Below are 24,116 nucleotides of genomic sequence, written 5' to 3'. Positions count from 1 at the left end.
TTTTCTTCTGGGTGTGCCTTATCTTCACTCCGTTTTGTGAATTGGATCTTTGAATCCTCCTCTTTTCAGTCATTGTTGTCTCAATTTGTCCCTATGTATGCTGAACCTTCATTACTATCTTGCTATAGCAATCCTCTTGTTGTTTAAGCTTGAAATTCCCTGTACTTAGTAAGGGTTGCTCTCCTCTGCTTCTATCTGCCTGCTAGTTGTCTTACTTCTAGTTACCTATATTTTTTTGCCATTTTGTTTTAATGAGCTAAACTCTCAGTATTTCCTGTAATGCAGGCCTCGTAGTGGAGCATTCTTTCAATTTTTGTATGTCTGGTAAGTTTTTATTTATCCTTCATATCTAAAGGAGAGCTTTGCTGGTTACATTATTCTTGGCTGGTACTTCCTTTCATTTAATAGTTTGAATATTTGACTCCACACCTTTCTAGCTTGTATGGTTTGTGCTGAGAAATCCGACAATAATCTAATGGTTTTTTTTTTTTTTTAATAAGTTACCATCTTCTTTTCCCTGGCTGCCCTGAGAATTCTTTCTTTGTCATTGATTTTTGATAATTTTAATACGATGTGTCTTGGAGAAGTCCTTTTTGAGTTGAGATAATTGGGTGTTCTGTCGACTTCCTGAATTCTAAGCTCCAGATCCTTTATTAGATTTGGGAAATCCTTGTCAACTATTTTTCTGAAAATGCTTTCTAATCCATGCTCCATTCCTCCCCTTCAAGAATGCTCATTATTTTTATGTTTTCTCTCCTGATGGTATCGACTAGTTCTTGTATTTCTCTTTCATTATTTTCATTATTCTTTTCATTATTTTGAAAATAACAATACTGTCCTTTATAAATCTGATAATTTAGATCATTCTCTCCACTCCCATCGAATTAGTTCAAAATTTGTCTGGTTTCATACATTGTAAATTCCCATTCTTTCATCTCAAAATTCGGTTTCTCTTCTTCCTTCTGATTTATTTCTCGATTTGTGTCTTTGATATCATTGATCCTTCTCTCCATTTGTTCGACTCTATTTCCCAAGCTTACTATTTCATTTTTCAACTCTTGCAGTGTGTTTTTTTTTATCTCCAGAAGATCTATTCTGTTCTTTTTGAGAGTTTCAATCTCCTCGCTCTGCTCATCTAGGTGTTTTTTTTTCAATTCCTGAAATTGTTGATCTGACTCATTTCAGAACTCACTGAGTATTTTCAGAAGTACCTCTCTAAATTCTCTGTCATTTAAGTCACATATTTCTATGTCTGTAAGCTTATTTTCAGGAGATTTTTCTTTTTTGTTCTGAAATGCCTTGTCACTTGGTTGTTCGTGTTTAATGGACTATTTATCTGCCTGGGGATTAATGGAAGTGTATTCTGCTTTTTTGCAGAAAGATTTATTATATAAAAGACTCTCTTTAGCCTGTAGGAAAGAAGGCATTTTTCTTTTCATTTCCAGTAAGTGACATCTCAGCCTCTTGGATCCCTGCTTTTTATAAAGCCTTAATAGTGCCTTTTTTTCCCTTACAGATGTTTAATAACACTCACTACTCTCAGTCTCAGTCCCTGTCAGTGTTAGTGACAGTTTCAGTAGCATTTGCTCAGATTCCCTTGGGGCTCAGCTGTGTTCATTCTTGGAGGATATGTGAGGAAGGTAACTCTGGGTTGGGGGTTGGGCCTGTGGCTCAGCTTCACATTTTGCAACCCAGCTGGTAATAATCAACTATTTTTTCTTTGCTGTGCCTGCTTCTCTGCCATCTTCATTTCTCTGTTTTCTGCTCTGAACCGTGGGCATGGCCACTGGCCCTGTGGAGCTCACAGCTCTGTCAGTTAAGGCTGTTCATGGAACCCATCGCACCTTCTCTCCTCTCCCCTCTTTCTACAAGGAGTTCCAACTGAGAGAGACAGCTTCTTTGTTTCTCTCAATCTACCACCCCACTCCAGGATTCTGACCTGTGGTAGCTCTTATGCACAGATCTCACACTCAGACATGCTGGTGTGCAGTTTGGGTGTTTTTGTTGAGTTTTAGATGTTCATCTTATTGTTGTTTCAAGGGGAGAGATCTGGGGACACTCCACCATGGTTCTAACATCACTTCACAGGCACTTTTAATTAATATATATTTTGAAAATAACAATACTGTCCTTTATAAATCTGATAATTTAGATCATTCTCTCCACTCCCATCGAATTAGTTCAAAATGTGTCTGGTTTCATACATTGTAAATTCCCATTCTTTCATCTCAAAATTCTTTATTGAGAACAATTCCTGATTTTCTTGTATTTTCCTGGACTGCAAAGCCAATGAGTAGCCAAACTGTGCAAAAAAATATTTTTGGCATTGGGGCCCAGTCCTTCTAAACCTAACTATTTCATCTGCGAGTGTTTTTGCAGCCATCAGAGAAATTCAGGGTAGCAATTCAGTAATCTCTAAAGGTCCCTTCTAGCTATAACATTCCCCAAAATCTTGTCTCCTCCGGCTGGTATTGGGAGTCCGGGTGAACTTAATAATCACTATATAAACTCTTGACCCCAAAGATATTTGATGCCCCATGTTTGTTTTCTTGGTAACATTTACAAGGAGGGTATTTCTAGCCTTCTTATATGCCTTCATAGAGGAGCAGTGAAAATTTGGTGTGAATATAAGAGTTCTTATGGAGAAATCGCCAGTTCTGAAATGTTCCTTCTGACTGCAGTAATGAATGCTTAGGGCCATCAATCATTCTGATTCTGTTAAGGTGGGAGAAGAGGCATAGGCAACATAAGAGAATAATAAAAACTAATATTTTAGAATAATGTTTTTTGATATCTACATTTGCTTGTTTTGACCAGTGACCAAAATAGCACTTGTATAAATTATCTGGCCAAGGATCACCCCTGATATTGCCAGGTTGAAAGCATGTGATAGATGTTAGCAAGTTACTGTTAGAACAGAGTTGTGTTTGGGCGTGTAATTAACAGGAGTGCATATTTGGAGGTGGGAGAAAAACCATGGAAAGTTTTTTTTCTATGAATAGCAATAGTTGGAGTAAAATTTCCTAAAATAAAAGTCTTTGTGCTAAGATGACTTGATTATATCTCTCTCAACTGTGAAGTATATACATGCACATGCATGTATAACACACTTCAATATCTTTGTTTATGTCATCTATGCTTCTGGGATATCTTACCCGCTCTTATTTATCTCTATAATAACTACCCATCACTCAAGACAAGTTCTATAGAAATCTCATTCTTTCAAATCCTATCTTCTCTATGAAGCCTTTATTACCTACTTAAGCCACAGTAGCTCTTCATTTCTTAAATTTCAGTAACATTTCTGGTCTATACCACTTGAGTTTTTCATTGTTTTCTAATTGTTCATTGGAGATAGTAAAACATAGTGGTTAAAAGTACCTATCCTGTATGACCTTAGACAATATGTGTGACCTTTCAAAACCTGTTATATATTAAATGGAGACATAAATAGTTCCTATGTCATGGGGTTGTTTGAAAGATAAATGAGAATGATGCATGCCAAGTGCTTTACTATCTAACATATCGCAGGTGTTCTAAAATTAGCAGTAGTAATGGATAGAGATGATGAGAGTAGTGATAATAATAATCATCATCACTATAATTATTAGTCTCTTCAATTAGATTATATAAGCTTTGAAGGCATGGACTATGTCTCCTATCTGCTTATTCTCTGGTATCCCTCTAACTCCAATATTACTCAGTTGATTAATATAATATCTGTTGATTGTATGTACAGTTCTATTCAATAGTACTTCCTCAAGGACATGAAATTGAATCAGGAATATAATTTTTAATTTTTATTGTTACTATGGAAGCCCTTGTATCTTTTTGGGGGGGGGGGCATTGCATGCATGGTAGTTGGGAAGTAAGCTACTGAAGTAATCATATTCAACTAGACTATGAGAAGAATGGGAAACTTCTTTATCATCTCAATCTCCTGTGGTGTGTATGCTTGGGATAAAAAAAAAAACCATAAACCACAAAACTCTGATGAGAAAAATCAAAGAAAAACTAAATAAATGAAGAGATTTTTCATATTCATGGATAGGAAGACTCAATGTTATCACGATATCAGTTCTTCCCAACATGATTTGAATGCAATTTCAATTAAAATCCAAGGAAGTTATTATTTGAATATCAAGAAACCGAATCTAAAATTTATCAAAATAGCCAACACAGTATTGAAGGAGAAGAACAAACTGGGAAGATTGAGGCTACCCAATTTCAAAACTTACTATAAAGCTATAGTTATCAAGACAGTGCAGTATTGGTGAGCGAATAGATAAATAGATCATTGGAACAGAATAGAGCACCCAGAAATAGACCCCCATAAATAGATTCAACTGATCTTTGACAAAGAAGCAAATGCAATACAATGGAGTAAAGATAGCCTTTTCAGCAAATGGTGCTGGAACATTAGACATCCACATCCACAAAATATGAATTTAGACACGAACATTATACCCTTCACAAAAGTTAACTCAAAATGTATTAAAGACCTAAATGTAAAACACAAAACTATAAAATTCTTGAAAGATAACACAGGAGAAAACTACGATGACCATGGACATGGCAACAACTTTTCAGATACATCATCAAAGGCACAGTCCATGAAAGAAAAATTGATACACTAGACTTAATGAAAATTAAATTTTTCTGCTCTGTGAAAGACAATGTCAAGAGAATGGGAATACAAGCCACAGACTGGGAGAAAATATTTGCAAAATACACATCTTAAAAAAAAAACATAAAATATACAAAGAACTCTTAAAATTCAACACTAAGAAAACAAACAACCTGATTAAAAAATGGGCCAAAGACTTTAATAGACATCTCACAATAGAAGGTATACGGACTGTAAATAAGCACATGAAAAGGTGCTCCACATCATATGTCATCAGGGAAATGCAAATTAAGACAAATACTGATGAGGATGTGGATCAGCAGGAACTCTCATTCATTGCTCAAGATAATTCAAAATGATATGGCCACTTTGGAAGACAGATTGACCATTTCTTACAAAACTAAACATGCTCTTATGATCTAGTGATTGTGTTGCTTCATATTTACCCAAAGGAGTTGAAAAATTATGTCCACACAAAAAAGTGCATACAAATGTTTATAGCAGTTTTATTCATAACTACCAAACCTTGAAAATAACCTCAATGTCCATCAGTAGGTGAATGGATAAGTAAACTGTGGTACATCCAGACAACAGAATATTATTCAGCACTAAAAAGAAATGAGCTATCAAACCATAAAAAGGCATAGAGCAACCTTAAATGCATATTGCTAAGTGAAAGAAGCCAATCTGAAAAGGCTACATACTCCATGATTCTAACTATATGATATTCTAGAAAAGGCAAAACTATGAAAATAGTAAGAAAGATCAATGGTTGTCGGGGTTGGGAAGTGAGGAGGAATGAATAAGTGGACCACCGAGAATTTTTAGGGCATGTAAAATACTCTGTATGATACTATAATGATTGATATTTGTCCAAACCCATAGAATGTACAACACCAGAATGAACATTAATGTGTTTAAACTATTGACTTTGGGTGATTGTGATGTTTCAATGCAGGTTCATCAGTTATAACAAACATACTTTTCTGGTGGGCAATGTCAATAAATGAGGATATACATGTGTGGGGACAGGGAGTATATGTGAAATCTCTGTACCTTCAATTTTGTTATGAGCCTAAAACTGCTCTAAAAATAGTCTTTATGGGGGAAAAAAAGAGGAAAGGAAATAAGAGAAAGGGAAGAAGGGAGTGAGAGGAAGAAATGGAGAGAGAGAAAGAAGGAGAGAAAGAGAGAAAGAAACATACTAAACTGCCATCTGGTAAACTGCTTTCAAATTCTATGACTTCCTGCCAGTTCACGCTGTATTGTTTTAAACCTCGTAAAGATAAATTAGGCCTTATCCACCACTTGTCCATCAGTCAATTTCTGTAAAGCATTTGCCAGAGTTTATATTGATAAGTAATTGAGATACTGAAACCTTAATACAAGTTATTTTGCTTTTTTTTTTCTTTTTAGCTGATAATAGTAGAACTATGAATGTGGATTCCACTGCAGTGATGCTGTCTATGTCTGATCCAACCACATGGGCCACAGCAATGAATAATCTTGGAATGGCACCACTAGGAATTGCTGGACAACCAATTTTACCTAGTATGCTATTTTTAATCACCTCACAAGTATTTCTTTTTATTGACCATGTGGTCATAAATATAACAGTATGATACAACTTATTTTGAAGTTGATGTTTACCAGATTCTGCTTAGAGTATGCATTTTTGTAATATGAGCTTTGTATACTGGGTAGCCAGTAATTACTAGTATACTCTTTATTGCACTATGGGCAAGTTGGGGGTATATCTGATTCAGGATATGGTCATCAAACATTTAAATAACTCATTGAAATAAAAATGAACCGGATTTGGCAAGGAATTACAAAGTTTGTCTAATTTATGGATTTCTTAGAAGAGGCAAATAAACAAGGAGCTGGAATGAGAACTGACCGAGACATCCCAAAAATCTTAGATTCTTAAAGAGAAGGAAAGGAGACAGTGAGAATATCCCAAAGATTATTGTTAACATTGAATAACTTTTCAAATTTTTAAAATAAAGTAACCCATGAGAGAATGAGTACTCCATCTCCACTAAAGATAAAAACAAAATTAAAATGCCATGGCATCTGAAGGGTTTAGATTAGATGCAAAAAATCTTCTTGGACTGTCAGAGCTATTAACCATTAAGATGAGTTTGCGAAAATATTGGGGAATTGCCATCCTGAGAAGCCTGGGGTGGTTTTTTAAACATCATAAACATTAATCTCCCAAGAGTCATTTAATTGTGGTCCTACTTAAAAGCATGGCAGGATGAAGACAATCTAGGACCTTGCTATTCAAAGCATGGTCTGCATCACCTGGGAGTTGTTAAGAATCCCAGAATCTCAGGCCCCAAGTCAGACATAATGAATCAAAAGCTGAATTTTAGCCTGATCCCCAGGTGATTTACAAGCACATTAAACTTGAGAAACTAATTTAGAGTGCAAGCATTTTGTTGTGCTATTTGTTTATATAGTTAGCTACTCACACCTCTTCCAAAATAATTTCACAATTCCAGACGAGATTTCAAATCCTTGTAGGTTATAATAGGGATAAAGTAAGGTAGGCAACAATGATACATAATAAAAATCTTAATAAACTAAGAAATGTTATTACATTGAAAGCTTGGAAACATACATAAAAGCAGCCAAATAGAAGAAAAAATATATATATGAATGAGAAATTAGTGGAGAAAAAAAGAGCTTGGATTCTACATGTGGCAGAGACAAAGAACGGTTTCACCAAACTGTAATTCATACTGTGGGTTGTAGGTGACTAGACTACGCTCTACTCCATTTGACCAACTATGATTGAAATGAGAAACAAGGGTCCTTTGAGAGCTAGAATGATTGGACCATGGATCTCCTTGGATTTTAAATAACTAGTGGAGCTAATCTGGGATCAACGGGTATTACAACAGGAGCTAGTATTGCATAGTGATTAAGAACTCAGAACTCAGGAGTCAATCTGCCTGACTTCCAAGCCTGCTTCTTTCACTACATCATTTTGGGTAGTTATATATCTTCTATGAACTCAATTTCCTCATTCATAAAACCAGACTAATAGTACCTAAATCTTAGGGTTGTTGTGAGAATTAAATTGTGCTTAGCACTATGCCTGACACATAGTACTGAAAAATGTTTGTTACTAAAATACTTAAAAACATTATTAATATATTTCTCATAAATATTTATAAAGGAAACAATGGGTTTTTATTTAGTTTTATTATTTCATTAAAATAGAATTTAAGTTAAAAAATATATTATTTTATAGAGTGGTCCTGAGGCAGAATCTCTTACAGTCTAGAGTGACTAATCTGATTTGGTTGCAATATTACCAGTTTATGGAAATCTGAACTGTATAAGTATATATCTTAGGAAAAATCTTGAGGCCAGATGTGCTCTGATACCAAGGAGACTAAATGTTAGCTTACATCAGATTATTTGCAATTCATCACATCTAAACATAAATCTATGCCCACAAAATAATCTTCAGTGCTTAGCTATTCATCTATAATGTGGAGCAAAACAGGCCTAGCACTGAGAGAAAAAAAAAATATTGAGGCCATCATTACAGGCTCTAAATTTGAACTTGGGTCAATATCAGACCTAGAAAATTGGGGTAGGATTTTTTAACATTAGCTCAGAGTGCTATTTCTGCAGACAGTGCCTTGCTTAGTGCTTAACAACACGGGCCTAGAAGACAGACTATCTTGGGTTTGAATACTTGCTCTGCCACTTTCTAGCTATGTGATCTTGAGCAAGTTACTTGACCTATCATACCTGTTTCCCCATCTGTAAAATGGGGATTATGATAGTATCTACTTCATAGCATTGATGTGAAGATTAAATAATATACTTAGCACAATGCTAGGCATATAATAAACACCAAATAAAGGTTAACTGTCATCATTATTATTACTATTAGTAATGTTACATTCTCTTTAAGATGGAAACACTGACATACTTCCTTCAAATGGTTGTTAAACTCCCAATTAAATTGAAAGTATTTGAGTGTTATGCTGCCACTGTCACCTCTAGTGGGTGTTCCCCACATCGACCTCCAACCAGACATTTGGAACCTCAAGAATGACTTTAATTTATACCTATAGCCTCCTTTGCCCACCTCCTGTTTTCTTAAGGACTATGAAGAAATGGTTTCTCAGGGTCTTCTTCAACCTTGTGATTCAATGGCTATGCTGGCTATGCTCCAGGATAAGTTACTTGACATATCCTGGCTATGCTCCAGGATAAGTTACTTGACATTTTTAAAACCTTAAAAAAAATATTTAGTTCAATAGTGTCCTTCTTGTCTTTAAAGTGCATGCAGCAATAGCACTAGACTGACATACTTTGTAAAGGTATGTGTAAAATCATTTGAGTTATGTGTGAACTAATTTTTCTCCTGTGTACTATTTTAGGAAAGCAGTTTAACTGTCAAGATTAGAACATGGCTGCACCAATTTGCAATCCCACCAACAATGCATGAGGGTTCCCTTTTCTTTACATCCTTGCCAATGCTTGCTTTTTGATTTACTGACAGCCATTCTGACAGGTGTGAGATTATATCTCATTGTAGTTTTAATTTTCATTTCTCTGATGATTAGTAACATTCAGCGTCTTTTCATAGTTCTACTGGCCATCTGTATGTCCTCTTTGTAGAAATGCCTATTCAAGTCCTCTGCTTAGTTTTTAATTGGATATATATATATTTTTTTTTTGGTGTTGAGATGTATGTGTTCTTTATAAATTTTGGATATTAACCCCTAATCAGATGTGTCATTAGCAAATATCTTCTCCCATTAATTAGGTTGTCTTTTCATTTTGTTGGTGGTTTGATGTAGTCCTATTTATTTATTTTTTCTTTTGTTTCCCTTGTCCGAAGTGTCATATCAGAAAAATATTACTAAGAGCAATGTCAGAGAGTTTACTGCCTATGTTTTCTTCAAGGAGTTTCATGGCTTCAGGACTTCTATTTAAGTCTTTAACTCATTTTGAGTTTATTCTTGTATATTGTGTAAAATGTGGGTCCACTTTCTTTTTTTTTTTTTTTTTTGCATGTATCTGTCCAGTTTTCCCAACGCCATTTATTGGATAGACTGTCTTTACCTCATTGTATATTTTTGTCTCCTTTGTCATAGATTAAATGACCATATAGGTATGGATTTATTTCTGGGGTCTCTATTCTGTTTCATTGATCTTTGTGTCTGTTTTTATGCCAGCACTATGCTATTTTGATTACTATAGCCTTGTAGTATACTTTTATATCAGATAGCGTGACACCTACAACATTATTCTTTCTGAAGATTGTTGTAGCCAACTGGTTTCTTTTATGGTTCCATATAAATTGTAAGATTATTTGTTCTAGTTCTGCTAAAAATGCCATTGGTATTTTGATAGGAATTGTATTGAATTTATAGATTGTTTTGAGTAGTGTGGACAATTTAATGATATTAATTCACCCTATCTCTGAGCATGGTATATGCTTCTATTTATTTGTATCTTCTTCAATTGGTTTCTTCAATGACTTATAATTTTCCAAATACAAGTCTTTTACCTCCTTGGACAAATTTATTCCTAAATATTTTATTGTTTTTGATGCTATTGTAAATGGGATTGTTTTCTTAATTTCTCTTTCTGATAGTTCATTATTGGTGTATAAAAATGTAACCAATTTCTGAATATTAATTTTGTATCCTGCTAATTCACTAAATTCTTTTGTCAGTTCTAACAGTTTTTGGGCGGAATTTTTAATGTTCTGTCTCATTTGTATTCTTAACAACAGTAAAGTATAACGAACACAGTGACAAAATTTTTTCCCTGGAGAAGCACTGGACAATAGCAGGTGAAGAGAGCAGTGTGTGTCTGACAATGCTGATGACTGCTCTCTGTAAATCTAGTTGGATGTCCAAGAAATGGAAAGTTGGTATTACATTTTAATGCTGCCTACTCTTCTTCTTGCTAAAGTCTGGGAAACAGGGTGCCTGCTATCTTTATTAAGTAATGTTTTAACCGAATGGGATAAAACATGCCTCTATTTCTCTTCTCACTCATCGATGTTCTTTAAAAGGGAAAAAGCAGCAAATGAATCACATGGAATTTTTCCCTGAGATCACTATTGATGAGTCAGTTACTTTTCTGTTCCTTACCAGGTTTTCTACTGAGCCAGCAGACTTTTCTTTGTCTTGTTTTATCTGACCTATCTGTAACAATAGAAAAGGAATTTAGGATTAATGAAAAACAATTGATACATTAGCTTCCTTGATTTCCCCCAGAGAGCTCAAATCCTTACTGTTATGGATGCTGATCCTCTTGGACACATAATCATCATCAGGACAGTGTCTAACTTAGTATAGTCATTGAGTAGGGAGGAGAGATAGACCATCTCTGAGGTTTGACATGGAGCTCCTTCTCCTTTAACATGGTATTTTGTACAGTTGCTATTCAATAAAGTTAATCCACAATGATGGCAGATTAGGAGAACCCCTCCAGTTGGCAGCTTTTTTTCCTGAAAGAGTATTTGCTTTTCCAAGCAGGTCAAATAAGACTAATGTTAGTTTTCACATTAAGAGAGCCACCAAAAAGAGTCAGGCCTTCTGTTTAGGAATCATTGTTCTGCCCACCATCTCAGATTAATCCACAGATGGACCAATGAAGGGATACTCATTGAATACTGTGTGCTGATTCCTTTATTTTCCTTTCAATTAGCATTCAAATGTGGAGCCTGTGAAGTCTCAAAGAAGGAAAAGAGTCCCTCATAATGGTTTCTCCACTGTATTGACAATGCCTCCTTCATAATGAAAGATGTCAGAGAATATGAACTCATGGACTTTATTCCCAGAGCAAGACCCTGCTCATCTATGACCACTGTCATTCTTAAGGAGGCAGTTCTCACTGGACTCAGCAGTCTAACTCTGATGGGAACAGAAAGAAAGAATTGGGATGACAGGCCACTGCTCTATAAACTCCTCAAGGAGGCTTGAACTTAGGTTTCTATTATTTTTTAATATCATCTGCAAATAAAATATGCCTTCAGTGGCATTTGAAATCCAGAGAAATCCACTGTTTATCATCATGGTAGACACTTCACCAAGAGCCAATAATATTTAAAATACTTTGACAAATAGAATTACTGTTTCTCCAAAATAAGCTTGAATTCCAGTGATGGTACTCTCAAGACTCCCCATAGAAACTAGAAATATTTATTGAGGCCTGCTGTATGCAAGGTACGAGGTACAAGAAGCCCTAGGAATAAAGTACTGAACAGAAAAGACAAAGATTCCTGCCCTCATAATGACTCCATTACTTTTAGATACACTCCCCTATCTTTTTTCCCTAATAAAACCCATTTTCATGTATGAGATGCCTCTTGACTGACAACAGCTAATAGGCTTTCTATCTATCTTGTTTATTTGTGCTTTTATTCTCCCACCCATTCATTAAAAATATATTTAGCAAAACATGGCAGAGTGAGAGACATCCTCATATCTCTCTGCTTGAAACAACAATAAGCTGAACATCTAAAATTCAACAAAAAACACCCAAACTGCACACAAGCATGTCTGAGCGTGAGATCCACGCATAAAACCTACCACAGGTCAGAATGCCAGGTGTCGGGAGGTGGACTGGGAGAAACAAAGAAGCTGCCTCTAGCAGCCGCCAGAGCTCCCTTCAGGAAGAGGGAAAGGGGAGAAGGAGCGGCAAGTTCCCTGAACATCCTTGCCTGGGAATGCTGTGAGATCCATGCGACACGTGGCAGGACCCAGTCATCAGGGAAGAAAGCAGAGAAGCAGATGGCAGAGAAACAACAGTCGATTGTTACTGGCTCCAGTTGCAAAACCAAGGCTGAGCCGCAGTACCCAACTCCCAACCTAGAGGGCCACTACGCTCATGCCCTCCAAGACCAAACACTGTGGAGTCCCAGGGCAATCTGAACAAACACTACCGAAACTGTCGCTAACAATAACAGGAACTGAGATTAAGGGTAGTGAAAGTCATTAAACATCTATAAGAGAAAAAAAGACATTATTAAGACTTTATATAAAACAGATATCCAAGAGGCTAAGATACCACCTACTAGAAATGAAAAGAAAAGCTACTTCTTTGCAGCTGGCTAAAGAGAGACATTTATATAATAAATCTTCTTTCTGGGAAAAAGAAAAAGCAGAACACACTTCCATTAATGCCCAGGCAGAAAAATAGTCCATTAAACACCATGAACAAACAAGGTGACAATGCATTTCAGAAAGAAAGAGAAAAATCTCCAGAAAATAAGCTTACAGACATAGAAATATGCGACTCAAATGACAGAGAATTCAGGAAGGTACTCCTGAAAAAACTCAGAGAGATCTTAAATGAATCATATCAACAATTTCAGGAATTGAAAAAACTAGAAGAGCAGAATGAGTTCTTTAGCAAGGAGATTGAAACCCTCAAAAAGAACTGAATAGAATTTCTGGAGATAAATAACAGACTGCAAGAGTTGGAAAATAAAATAGCAAGCTTGAAAAATATAGTCGAGCAAATAGAGGAAAGGATTAGTGTTATCGAAGACAGAAATCTAGAAATAAATCAGAAGGAAGAAGAGAGAAACCAAAGAATGAAAACTAATGAAAGAAATACAAGAACTAGCTAATCTTATGAGGAGATGAAGCATAAGAATAAAAGCCATTCTCGAAGGAGAGGAAAAGCAGCAGGGACTAGAAACCATTTTCAGACAAATAGTTGATGAGAATTTCCCAAATCTAAGGAATGAGCTGGAGCTTGAAACTAAAGAAGTCAACAGAACACCCAAGTATCTCAACCCAAAAAAGCCTTCACCAAGACACATCATATTAAAATTATCAAAAATCAACGACAAAGACAATTTTCAGAGCATCCAGGGAAAAGAAGACTGTAACCTATAAAAGAAAACGCATTAGATTATCATCATAATTTTCAGCACAGACCTTACAAGCCAGAAAGAGATGGAATCAAATATGCAAACTATTAAATGAAAGGAAGTACCAGGCAAGAATAATGTATCCAGCTAAGCTCTCCATTAGACGTGCAGAAAAATTAAAGACCTTTACAGACATACAAAAATTGAAGGAATTCTCCACTACGAAGCCTGCACTACAGGAAATATATAAAGGGGTTAGTTCACTAAAATAAAAATGACAAAAAAATACATTACTAGGAGGAAGGTGAGTAGCAGGCAGATAGAAGCAGAAGAATGCAACCCTTACTAAGAACACGGCATTATAAGCTTAAAATAAGAAAAGAATTGCTATCACAAGATAGTAATGAATGTTCAGCATACATAGGGACAAATTGAGACAACAATGACTGAAAAGAGGAAGATTCAAAGATACAAATTCCCAAGGAGAATAGAGAAAAGGCATGTGCAGAAGAAAAAGGACAACTGTATGTATAAAACTATCCTTTACATATCCATAATGGTAATAACATGCCAAAGATTCAAAACCAAAATATATAACATAAAACAAGAAGTACCAGAGGGAAAACCCACAAAAGCCAAACAAAATAAAGAAAACAAAAACACAAGAACAAAGAAGCAATGGAAAAACCGAGCTACCAGAAAGCAAAAGATAAAATGGCTATAAAAAGATCTCATATTTCAATAATCGCCCTAAATGTAAAGGGACTGAATTCACCAATAAAAAGGCACAGAGTTGCAGATTGGATCAAAAAACAAAACCCTCCAGGAGACATGTTTCAGCTTCAAAGACAAATATAGACTTAAAGTGAAAGGGTGGAAAATGATATTTCAAGCAAATGGCATTCAGGGAAAGCAGGAGTAGAAGTACTACTATCACATGAAATAGACATCAAAATAAAAAGGCAAAGAAAGATACTGAGGGACACTTCATAATGATAATGGAAATCATGCCCCAAGAAGATATAACACTTATTAATATCTATGCTCCCAATCAGGGAGCCCCGAAATATGTAAAGCAATTACTAATAGAACTAAAGAAAAAAACAGACCAAAACACTGTCATAGTACTGGACCTAAATACCCCACTTTCAAATATGGACAGATCCCCCAAACATAAAATCAATAAGGAAATACAATCCTTAAATGATACATTAGATCAAATGGACATAATTGACATTTATAGAGCCTTCCATCCCAAAAGAGCTGCTTATACATTCTTCCCAAGTTCGCATGGAACATTCTCAAGGACTGACTACATACTGGGGCACAGAGATAGCCTCAAAAAATATAAGAGGGTTGAAATCATACCAACCAAACTTTCTGATCATAATGCTTTGAAACTAGAGATCAACTGTAAAAAGAAAGTAGAAAGAACCACAAATACATGGAGATTAAACAACATGCTACTGAAGAATAACTGGTTCAGAGAAGAAATAAAAAAAGAGATCAAGAAATACATAGAAATAAATGATAATTATAGTAAAACATATCAAAATTTTTGGGACACAGCTAAAGAGGTCATAAGAGGAAAGTTCATATCATTACAAAAACAAGAACAAGCCCAAATAAACAACCTAATGCTTCATCTTAAAAAACTAGAAAAGGAAGAGCAAATGAGGCCTAAAGTCAGCAGAAGTAAAGAAATAATCTAAATTAGAGTGGAAATAAATGAAATTGAAAACAAAACAAAAAACAATAGAAAAAATGAATGCTATGAAGAACTGGTTCTTTGAGAACGTTAATAAAATTGACAAACCCCTGGCTAGACTCACCAAAGAAAAAAGAGAAAGGACACAAATAAAGAAAATCACAGATGAAAGAGGGGAAATGATGACAGACAATACAGAAATACAAAGGATGATACAAGGATACTATGACAAAATATATAACACCAAATTTAATAACCTGGAAGAAATGGACCAGTACTTTGAAAAATACAACCTTCCTAGACTGAATCAAGAAAAACTGGAAAATCTAAATAGACTGATCAGCAGTATGGAAATTGAAACAATCATCAAAAACCTACCAAAAAAATAAAAAAAAAGTCCAGGACCAGTTGGCTTCACCAATGAATTCTACCAAACATTCAAAGAAGATTTAATACCTATTCTCCTCAAAATCTTCCAAAAGTTTGAAGAGGATACAATACTTCCTAACTCATTTTCTGAGGCCAATATTATGCAGATACCAAAACCTGGTAAAGATATCTCAAGAAAAGAAAACTACAGACCAATATCTCTCATGAACACAGATGTGAAAATCCTAAATAAGATTCTAGTGAAATAAATACACATTATCCACCAGGATCAAGTGTGCTTCATCCCAGGGGCACAAGGTTGGTTCAACATACACAAATCAATTAATCAATTAATATGATACACCACATAGACAAATTAAAAAATAAGAATCATATAATTTTATCAATAGATTCAGAAAAAGCCTTCGACAAGATACAGCATCCATTTATGATCAAAACCCTTAACAAAATCGATATAGAAGGAAAGTAATTTAACACAATAAAGGGCATATATGATAAACCCTTAGCCAACATTTTATTTAATCGTGAAAAACTAAAAACTTTCCCTCTAAGATGAGGAACAAAGCTAGGTTGTCCACTGTCACTGTTGTTATTCAATATAACATTGAAGATTCTAGCGAATGCAATCAGGCAAGAGAAAGATATAAAAGGCATCCGAATAGGAAACAAAGAAGTCAAACCATCACTATTTGAAGATGACATGATTCTCTATATAGAAAACGCTAAAGACTGCATGAGAATACTACTAGAAACAATAAGCAAATACAGTAAAGTTTCTGGATACAAAATCAATGTTCAAAAATCCATAGCGTTCCTATACTCTAATAATGAAGTGTCAGAAAAAGTAGTGGAAAAAAATCATTCATTTTGCAATTGCAACAAAAAGGATAAAATACCTAGGAATAAATCTAACAAAACATGTGAAGGGCCTATATAATGAAAACTAGAATATCCTATTTAAAAAAAAATGAAAAAGATACAAAAAAATGGAAAGAAGTTCTGTGTTTGAATTGGAAGAATCAACATAGTTAAAATGACTTTATTACCTCAAGCATTATAAAGATTTAATGCAATCCCCATCAAAGTCCCATCGGCTTTTTTTAAAGAACTAGAACAAAAAAAAAAAAAATCATCAGATTTGTATGGAAGCACAAAAGACTCCGAATTGCCAAAGCCATCCTGGGATAAAAGAATGAGGCTGGAGGCATCACTCTGCCCGACATCAAATTATACTGCAAAGCTACAGTAATCAAACAGCATGGTATTGGCAGAAAAACAGACACACCAAACAGTGGAACAGAATTGAGAGTCCAGAAGGAAACCCATATTTACATGGGCAGGGAATTTTTGACAAAAAAGCTAAAAACATACATCAGAGAAAGGAAAGCTTCTTCAATAAATGGTGATGGGAAAACTGGAAAACCACTTGCAAAAGAAGGAAACTAGACTGTTGTCTATCACCACACACCAAAATTAACTCAAAATGAATTAAGGACCTGAATATAAGACCTGAAACGATAAAATGCACGGAGGAAAATATAGGAACGAAACTCAAGGACCTTGGACTTAAAGAGGATTTTATAAATTTGACCTCAAAGGCAAGGAAAGTAAAAGCAAAAATAAACGAATGGGACTACATCAAATTAAAAAGTTTCTGCACAGGAAAAGAAATCACCAACAAAGTAAAAAGATAACCACCTGAATGGGAAATTATATTTGCAAGCAACGCCTCCAATAAGGGTCTCATATCCAAAATATACAAAAAACTCATACAACTCAATAACAAAAAAAAAAAAAGATCCAATCAAAAAATGGGTAGAAGTCTTGAACAGACACTTCTCCCAAGGAGACAACATATAAGTGGCTAACAAATATATGAAAAGATGTTCAACATTGCTAGCTATTAGGGAAATGCAAATCAAAACCACAATGAGATACCACCTCACTCCTGTTAGAATAGCTATAATCAACAGAATAAGTAATAACAAATGCTGCAGAGAATGTGGACAAAAAAGAACTCTCATACGCTTCTGGCGGGACTGCAAATTGGTACAGCCAGTATGGAAAACTATGGAAGTTCCTCAAAAAACTAAGAATTGATCTACCATATAATCCAGCAATCTCTCTACTGGGTATTTACCCTAAAGCCTTGAAAATGCATATCTGAAAAGATATTTGCACACTGATGTTCCTAGCAGCATTATTCACAGTGGCCAGAATATGGAAGCAACGAAAGTGTCGTACAATGGATGATTGAATAAAGAAGCTGTGGTGCATATATACAATGGGATATTACTCAGCCATAAGAAGATGTTAAATACTGCCATTTGTGACAACATGGTTGGACCTTGAGATAATCATGCTACGCGAAATAAGCCAGACAGAAAAATCACATGATATCACTTATATGTGAGATATAAACCTAAAAGCAACAAATGAACAGAACAAACAGAGACTCTTGGACATTGAGTATAGACTAAAGGTTACCTAAAGGTAGGGGGTGGGAGGATGGGGAAATTAGACAGGTTAAAGGGGGTCAAATATGTGGTTACAGAAAGAAATCTAAGTATGGGAGGTGAACACATAATGTAAATATATATGTGCCTTACTCTTAAAGTGTACATCTGAAACTTACTGGATTTTGTTAACCAATGTCACCATAAAAAAAATTAATTAATTAATTTTTTAAAATCGCTGAAGACAGTGTCTCTGGGTCCCTTCTGGTTCCCAAAGCAGCTTTTCAATAATCAGAAAAATCCTAGTCAGTCCACTTTTGGTGCGTAATGTAATTTTTATTTTCGTTTTTTGAAAATAGCTAACTCTATTAACCAATCGTACCCCATTCCCAAGCATGCTGTATAGTCTGCCTACCTATTACTCTATGACAAACTATAACTTAGTGACTTAAAACATAATCATTATAAGATTTTTCTGGATGGAAAAACCAGGACTCAAATGGGTCTTATCCTCTTTCCTACAGTATCAACTGGGAAGGCTCTGCTGTAACAGGCTAATCTGGAGGTTCCAAGACAACTTTAATCATATGCATGGCATCTTGGCAGGGAAAGATAAAACATTGGGCTCTGCTAGATCCCTCCCTTTCCATTTACACTAAGATCCTCCTGACATGGTCTCTACAGCACTGCAGTCGGACATGTTACCTGGTGACTTGAAGCTTCCATAGCAAAGGTTCCCAGAGATAAGTGGAAGATTTATCTCTTAAGGCCTGGGCCTGAAAACAGTTACAACATCCCTTCTTCTATCCCACTGTTGTTCAAAGCAGTTCTAGAGCCCATTCAGATTTCAAGGGGATGGAACATAGACCTCACTTGTCAATGGGAGGGCTGTCAAAGAATTTGTATCCACCTTTAATTCATCACATTTGGAAAAATAATTATATAGAAGTATTCTTTTTACTCATCTGCCATGTTTTTCAGTACACTTGAAATTAAATTAATTTATTAAAACAATTGTCATACCACATTGAGCGGCAGTGCAGTGGTTAAAAGCATTAGAGTTAGATCATCCTGAATTTCAATCCTCGGTCTGCTTTTTACTGACTGTGTAAACTTCAGCAAGTAATTAAACCTCTCTGAGTCCCAATTTTTTTTATTTATAAAATGAATGATAATAACAGTACTTAGCTAACAGTTCTTTAGGATTGAGATTATATAAAAGGCTTAGCACACTTTAAGTGCCAATAAACAATTATAGTGATAATAATTGATGATACAGCATTATAACTGTTTGCATAGCTGTTTCCAAACTAACTAATGGGGTTGAAAATATTGTCTTACTCATTTCTTCAATCCAAATACCTGGTAGAGGGCTGGGCATCAAAATTTTTAACGAATAGACATATGGATGACTTGATGGCAGCATAGAAATGGTATTTGCTTCCATTGTAACTCCTTGGCTCAGAAGTGTACAGAGAATGGAGAATGATAATATTGCCAGGTAACTACTCTAGGTTGAATAAGTGAAAGTTGCTAGGCAGCAGGAAGGCTTAAGGCTACACTGAAACATTACATGATTTTAACTCTGAGGAGCAAGCTAACCCAAATAAAATATAGCATTTGCAACATTTCCAGTAAGCTGGGACTTTGGAAAGTGCATGAATCAGAAGAGGGAATACAAACTAATGTTTTCTGACAGTTCCACCAATGGCTGTGCCAAGAATCAAGAAAGTAGTAGAGAAAGGGTGCTAGAAGAAGAGATGGTAAAAACAAAATAGCACAGGCTATATATTGTGGAAAAAAGACTCTGGAGGAATACCTTGGTCTTTTCCACAACATTTTTATAAAATGATTTGAAATTTTCAGAAGTTTAAATTCCTAACATAAGTGGTGATACTAACTACTTATTAGTAGTACTTCTCAAGCCAGATCAGGGTCCTGGAAAAGGGAAAGAATTTCTCTGGTGTGTTATTCCCAATGTGTTTTAAATTGTTGTACTTCTTTGATTTTGGGGGTTCTACAATGCTTGTGTAAGGCCCATGATTTAAAATGGTTATGTTCTTGGTTGGCATTGGAAAGTCACATCTACTTTGGTGCTTAATGGTTGACAATAAACAAAAGAAATAATCACTATGATAGGAATATCATGTACAACTGCCCTCTAACAAGCCCTAATGTGCACTGTAGCCTGTGGAACTCTTGGCATATTGAACACAAAGAAGAAAGAGAGTTTGTTTATTCTGGCTTTAACCATATGTTATGAATACATTTGATTTTAAATGAATTTCATAAAATATTAATGTTATATCAAACAGCAGAGTGGTGAGTATATCAGTCAGGAGCTATATTTATCTTATGTATTTGTTTTTTGTTTGTCTCTATTTATTAGTAGACAGTACATGGGCACAGGTGTTTCTCAGTTGAAGTGGCAGAACTTTAATGAACTGATGTTTCTGTCATCTGTGGTAAAGTAAAGTTGGCACAGAGCTATATGAATAACAATGAGGAGACCAGAACAATAAAAGAAGGACAAATGTTTCAGTATGAGGGGAAAAATATATGGGCTTTTTAGTTGGCACACAATCTAATATGACATTTTCTTACTGAAAATTAACAGTTTGTAAAATGGGTGAGGAAATGTTAACAATTTTTCCAAGATCTTATAAACAACGAAATTTTTCAAAGACATAAGTGACATTCTTAACCACAGTGTTCTTATTCTACAGCATAGGAAGAGAGTATCAGGGGCCTTAAGTTCTCCAAGATGGAAAAGAAGACCTGGACCCTCCCCAACTACATCTGCCTAGGGCCTGAAATATAAAAGGCTATCACAATGTTTGTGGAAAGTGGGAATGAATAACTGAATAAGTTGTTTTATTAGTGTCTGTATGCATATTTTGAATGGAAGGAAGGAAAGTTACCTATCACACCAGAGGTTTTCTTATCTATTCTGTCCTTTCATTCTTCGATATAAATGTCATTATTTATCCCCACTTTTACCAAATAGGAAATGGAGGCACATAGATATTAAGAAACCTTCCTCAGGATCATATAACTAGTATGTGGAGGAGAGTAGGGATATGAGAGCCACAGGGAGGAAGAGAAGGATTGTGTGTATATGTCTGCATGTGTGTACACATGAATGTTGGGTGAGATGATATGTGAGGGCTAAAAGTAAGTTTGTTTTTCAGAAAAATAAAATTTACTCTTGGAAGAAATTTTTTTTTTCCAAAACATGTTTAAGGTCTTACATCTCAGCATGACAGGCATTTCCATGACAGGGAAATGCCCTGGCTCTTTTGGGCTGGCTTGCAATGGATAATGCCCACTTGCCATGCACTTGTCTATTTGCCTAGTCACAAGACTCCCTCCTACTGGGTCTGTTTCTGTAGGAACCATAGATTCTTCCCACTGTTTATATCTACTTCCTTAAACATCTTAGAAGCCACCTAGGGGATTCAGAGCTACCTTGAAGACATGTTTACAGGCATTGCCCCTCAGGCCTGTGTGATGAGCAGAGTAGTTTTCAGGAGTAGGAACTGCTATTGCTACCACAACTGCCCCTACATTATCAGAACTCCTTATGTAATACTTTGTTTGCAGTCTACTGTGCACTCTATAGCAGAGGGCAGAGGTGAGAGGTGGGGAAGTCAAAAAGCAGAATGCACTCCCTCACTTAAAGAACTTGCACTTGGATGTAGAGACAAAAATGTAAATGATGAAGTCAGTACCACCTTTAGACCCAGGCAATCAGGGCCTCTGCCTTGGGCCCACACCTCTGGACACCTGATGCTTTGGAATGCCCATCTTGATATTTTCTAAGTCCCCCTCCAGTGTCTGGAACTGACTAGGGCTTTCAGTGTCATCTAAGCAAGGAGCTCCAATCTCAAACTGAATCTATGTAGACACAAGTTCCCATTTCTCCCCTTTGGGGCATTCTCCTATCCTCTAGTCCACATGTGGAGTCAACTAGAAACACCTAAGACACTTCAGAACTCATGTCTTTGGGGTCCTCCCAGAGTCGTGGTTCCAAGAGAGTGTAACATGGTAAGTAAATCACTCCAATTGCCTGGTACAGTATTTCTTTCATGGTGTTCTATGAAATTGTGCCACCAGAATAATGTTAATGTTGATTTGGAGTGAATCTAATTGTGTATATAGACAAACCCCACAAAAAAATATTTGTTTGGGGGTCCTCATACATCCTAAAAGCATCTCGGAATGAAACAAAGGATGATATAAAATAAAACAAAATTCAGTGGCAACAGGTGTTGAACAAATACTTTTTAGACAGAGTTAAGAATAAACCAGAATTATCTGGAAGGGGTTCTTCAGGGAAGGTGGGCCTTAAGCCAGGCCTTGAAATATGGGGAAAATTGGGAGAGGCTCAAATGATTCCACATAGGGAGAACAACATGAACAAAGGCACAGAAAATATTTATTGAGCATTCTGTGCTATGCATTATGCTGAGCACATTACATTCATTGTTTTGTAACACCCAGGCCTGCTTCATCCCCAAAACCGTATGCTCTAAACACCATGCTCACTGCAAAAAGCCAGGAAGTGTTACAAGGGACAGCAGAGAGTGTGTGTTAGGAACTAGTGGAAGGCAAGAGCAATAGACAAGGCATAGTTATATTATGAAAGATCTTGGATGTCAAAATGAGAGGTAGAAACAAATATGCCCTGGTCAAACAAACAACCACATTCTGAAAGAAAAATGCTCGATATTTAAGACCTGGTCATACTAATATCATGTTTTCTTAAATATTTTTCCTCTATCTTAAAGAGACATTTGGTGTGAAACTTGTATTCTGCCTCCACTTGTCTTTGCCTGGTTTCATTTATTGTTCTCTCTTTCCTTTTATTTTTTAGACTTTGATCCTGCTCTTGGAATGATGACTGGAATTCCACCAATAACTCTAATGATGCCTGGCTTGGGAATAGTATCTCCTCCAGTTCCACCAAATATGCCAGTAGTAAAAGAGATTATACACTGTAAAAGCTACATACTTTTCCCTCCAAGTCCAAGAATATTCTGCTTTTTCTCCACACAAGTCACAATGTTTTGGTGTTTAAGAACACTCTTTTTTTTTTTCAAAAGAATACCCAAGGGCTTCATAGATATATTTTCAGAAACTTCGCCTAGAGACACAAGACAGGAAAATTTTCTTTTACTAGACAAGGCTGAATTTTACGCACAGAGCAGTGGATTTTTGTGTGCTGGTTGCAGTATAAATGCTCTATAGTAAGGAATTCAAGTGTGTTAGTACAGAAAGAGTACCTAATACAAATTGCTTAACACTATCATTTGCAGTCTCTCCTTTTTATAACTGGCTTACATTCTCATGACAGCAGAAATAGAATGTGATCTGAGCCTACCTGAGGCACATGAGAATATACATTTGGTGCTAAAAATCCTCCACTGCTACCAGCTATTTACACATCACTCAAACTACTGCTATTCAACTGATGAGCTGAGATAGACAGTGAGGTGAGCATCAACTTACTATGAGAGCAACGAGGAATATTGAAACTAACTCAAACTACTTGCAGCCATTCAGTCAATGCAATTAATGTGGAAATGATCTAGGGATCTATCTTTTCATTAATTAATAACTTTCTCCTTAGACTCTTAAAAACATCTGCAAAGATATGATATGGTAATCATATTTCAATATAAATGTAGCAGCAATAATAATTGACTCAAAGTTTTTTTCCAGATCTATTTGGAGTTTTACTTACTATAAATGATAAAAAGCTACTTTCTTCATGTGACCCAAATCTCATCAAAGCTTTTCCCACTGTTCTAGTAGTGTTGGATGGCCTGCTTAAGGGAGCCACCACTTACACTGCTAAGAGAGTAAAGCTATTTGTTAAGGGATACACTCAGGGGTCCAGGCCAGAGATCAAATGAATTTGCCTTACATGATAAACATGAACCTTTGACATGTGACTTTAGACAACTATTTCACCTCCTACCTTACATAGAAATCAGTTAATCATGGAATCAGACCCTGGCAGGGACCCAGATTCTACTTAGTATGGTCTTCTCATAACCTAAA

General features: G+C 35.7%; 1 protein-coding gene across 1 annotated transcript in view; it reads left to right on the top strand.

The window, feature by feature from the left end:
- ENOX2 (ecto-NOX disulfide-thiol exchanger 2) overlaps positions 1 to 24,116 on the top strand; it is a 90,415-nt gene that overhangs the window by 5,425 nt on the left and 60,874 nt on the right. Inside the window, 2 exon segments of the mRNA XM_011384242.1 lie at positions 6,044 to 6,178; positions 22,927 to 23,082. Of these exon segments, the coding sequence (XP_011382544.1) occupies positions 6,044 to 6,178; positions 22,927 to 23,082 (291 nt within the window).

This window comes from Pteropus vampyrus, unplaced genomic scaffold, assembly GCF_000151845.1.
Source record: "Pteropus vampyrus isolate Shadow unplaced genomic scaffold, Pvam_2.0 Scaffold566, whole genome shotgun sequence".
NCBI lineage: Eukaryota > Metazoa > Chordata > Mammalia > Chiroptera > Pteropodidae > Pteropus > Pteropus vampyrus.
The sequence above is the reverse complement of the archived record's forward strand: the minus strand, read 5'-3'. Positions and strand labels throughout refer to the sequence as shown.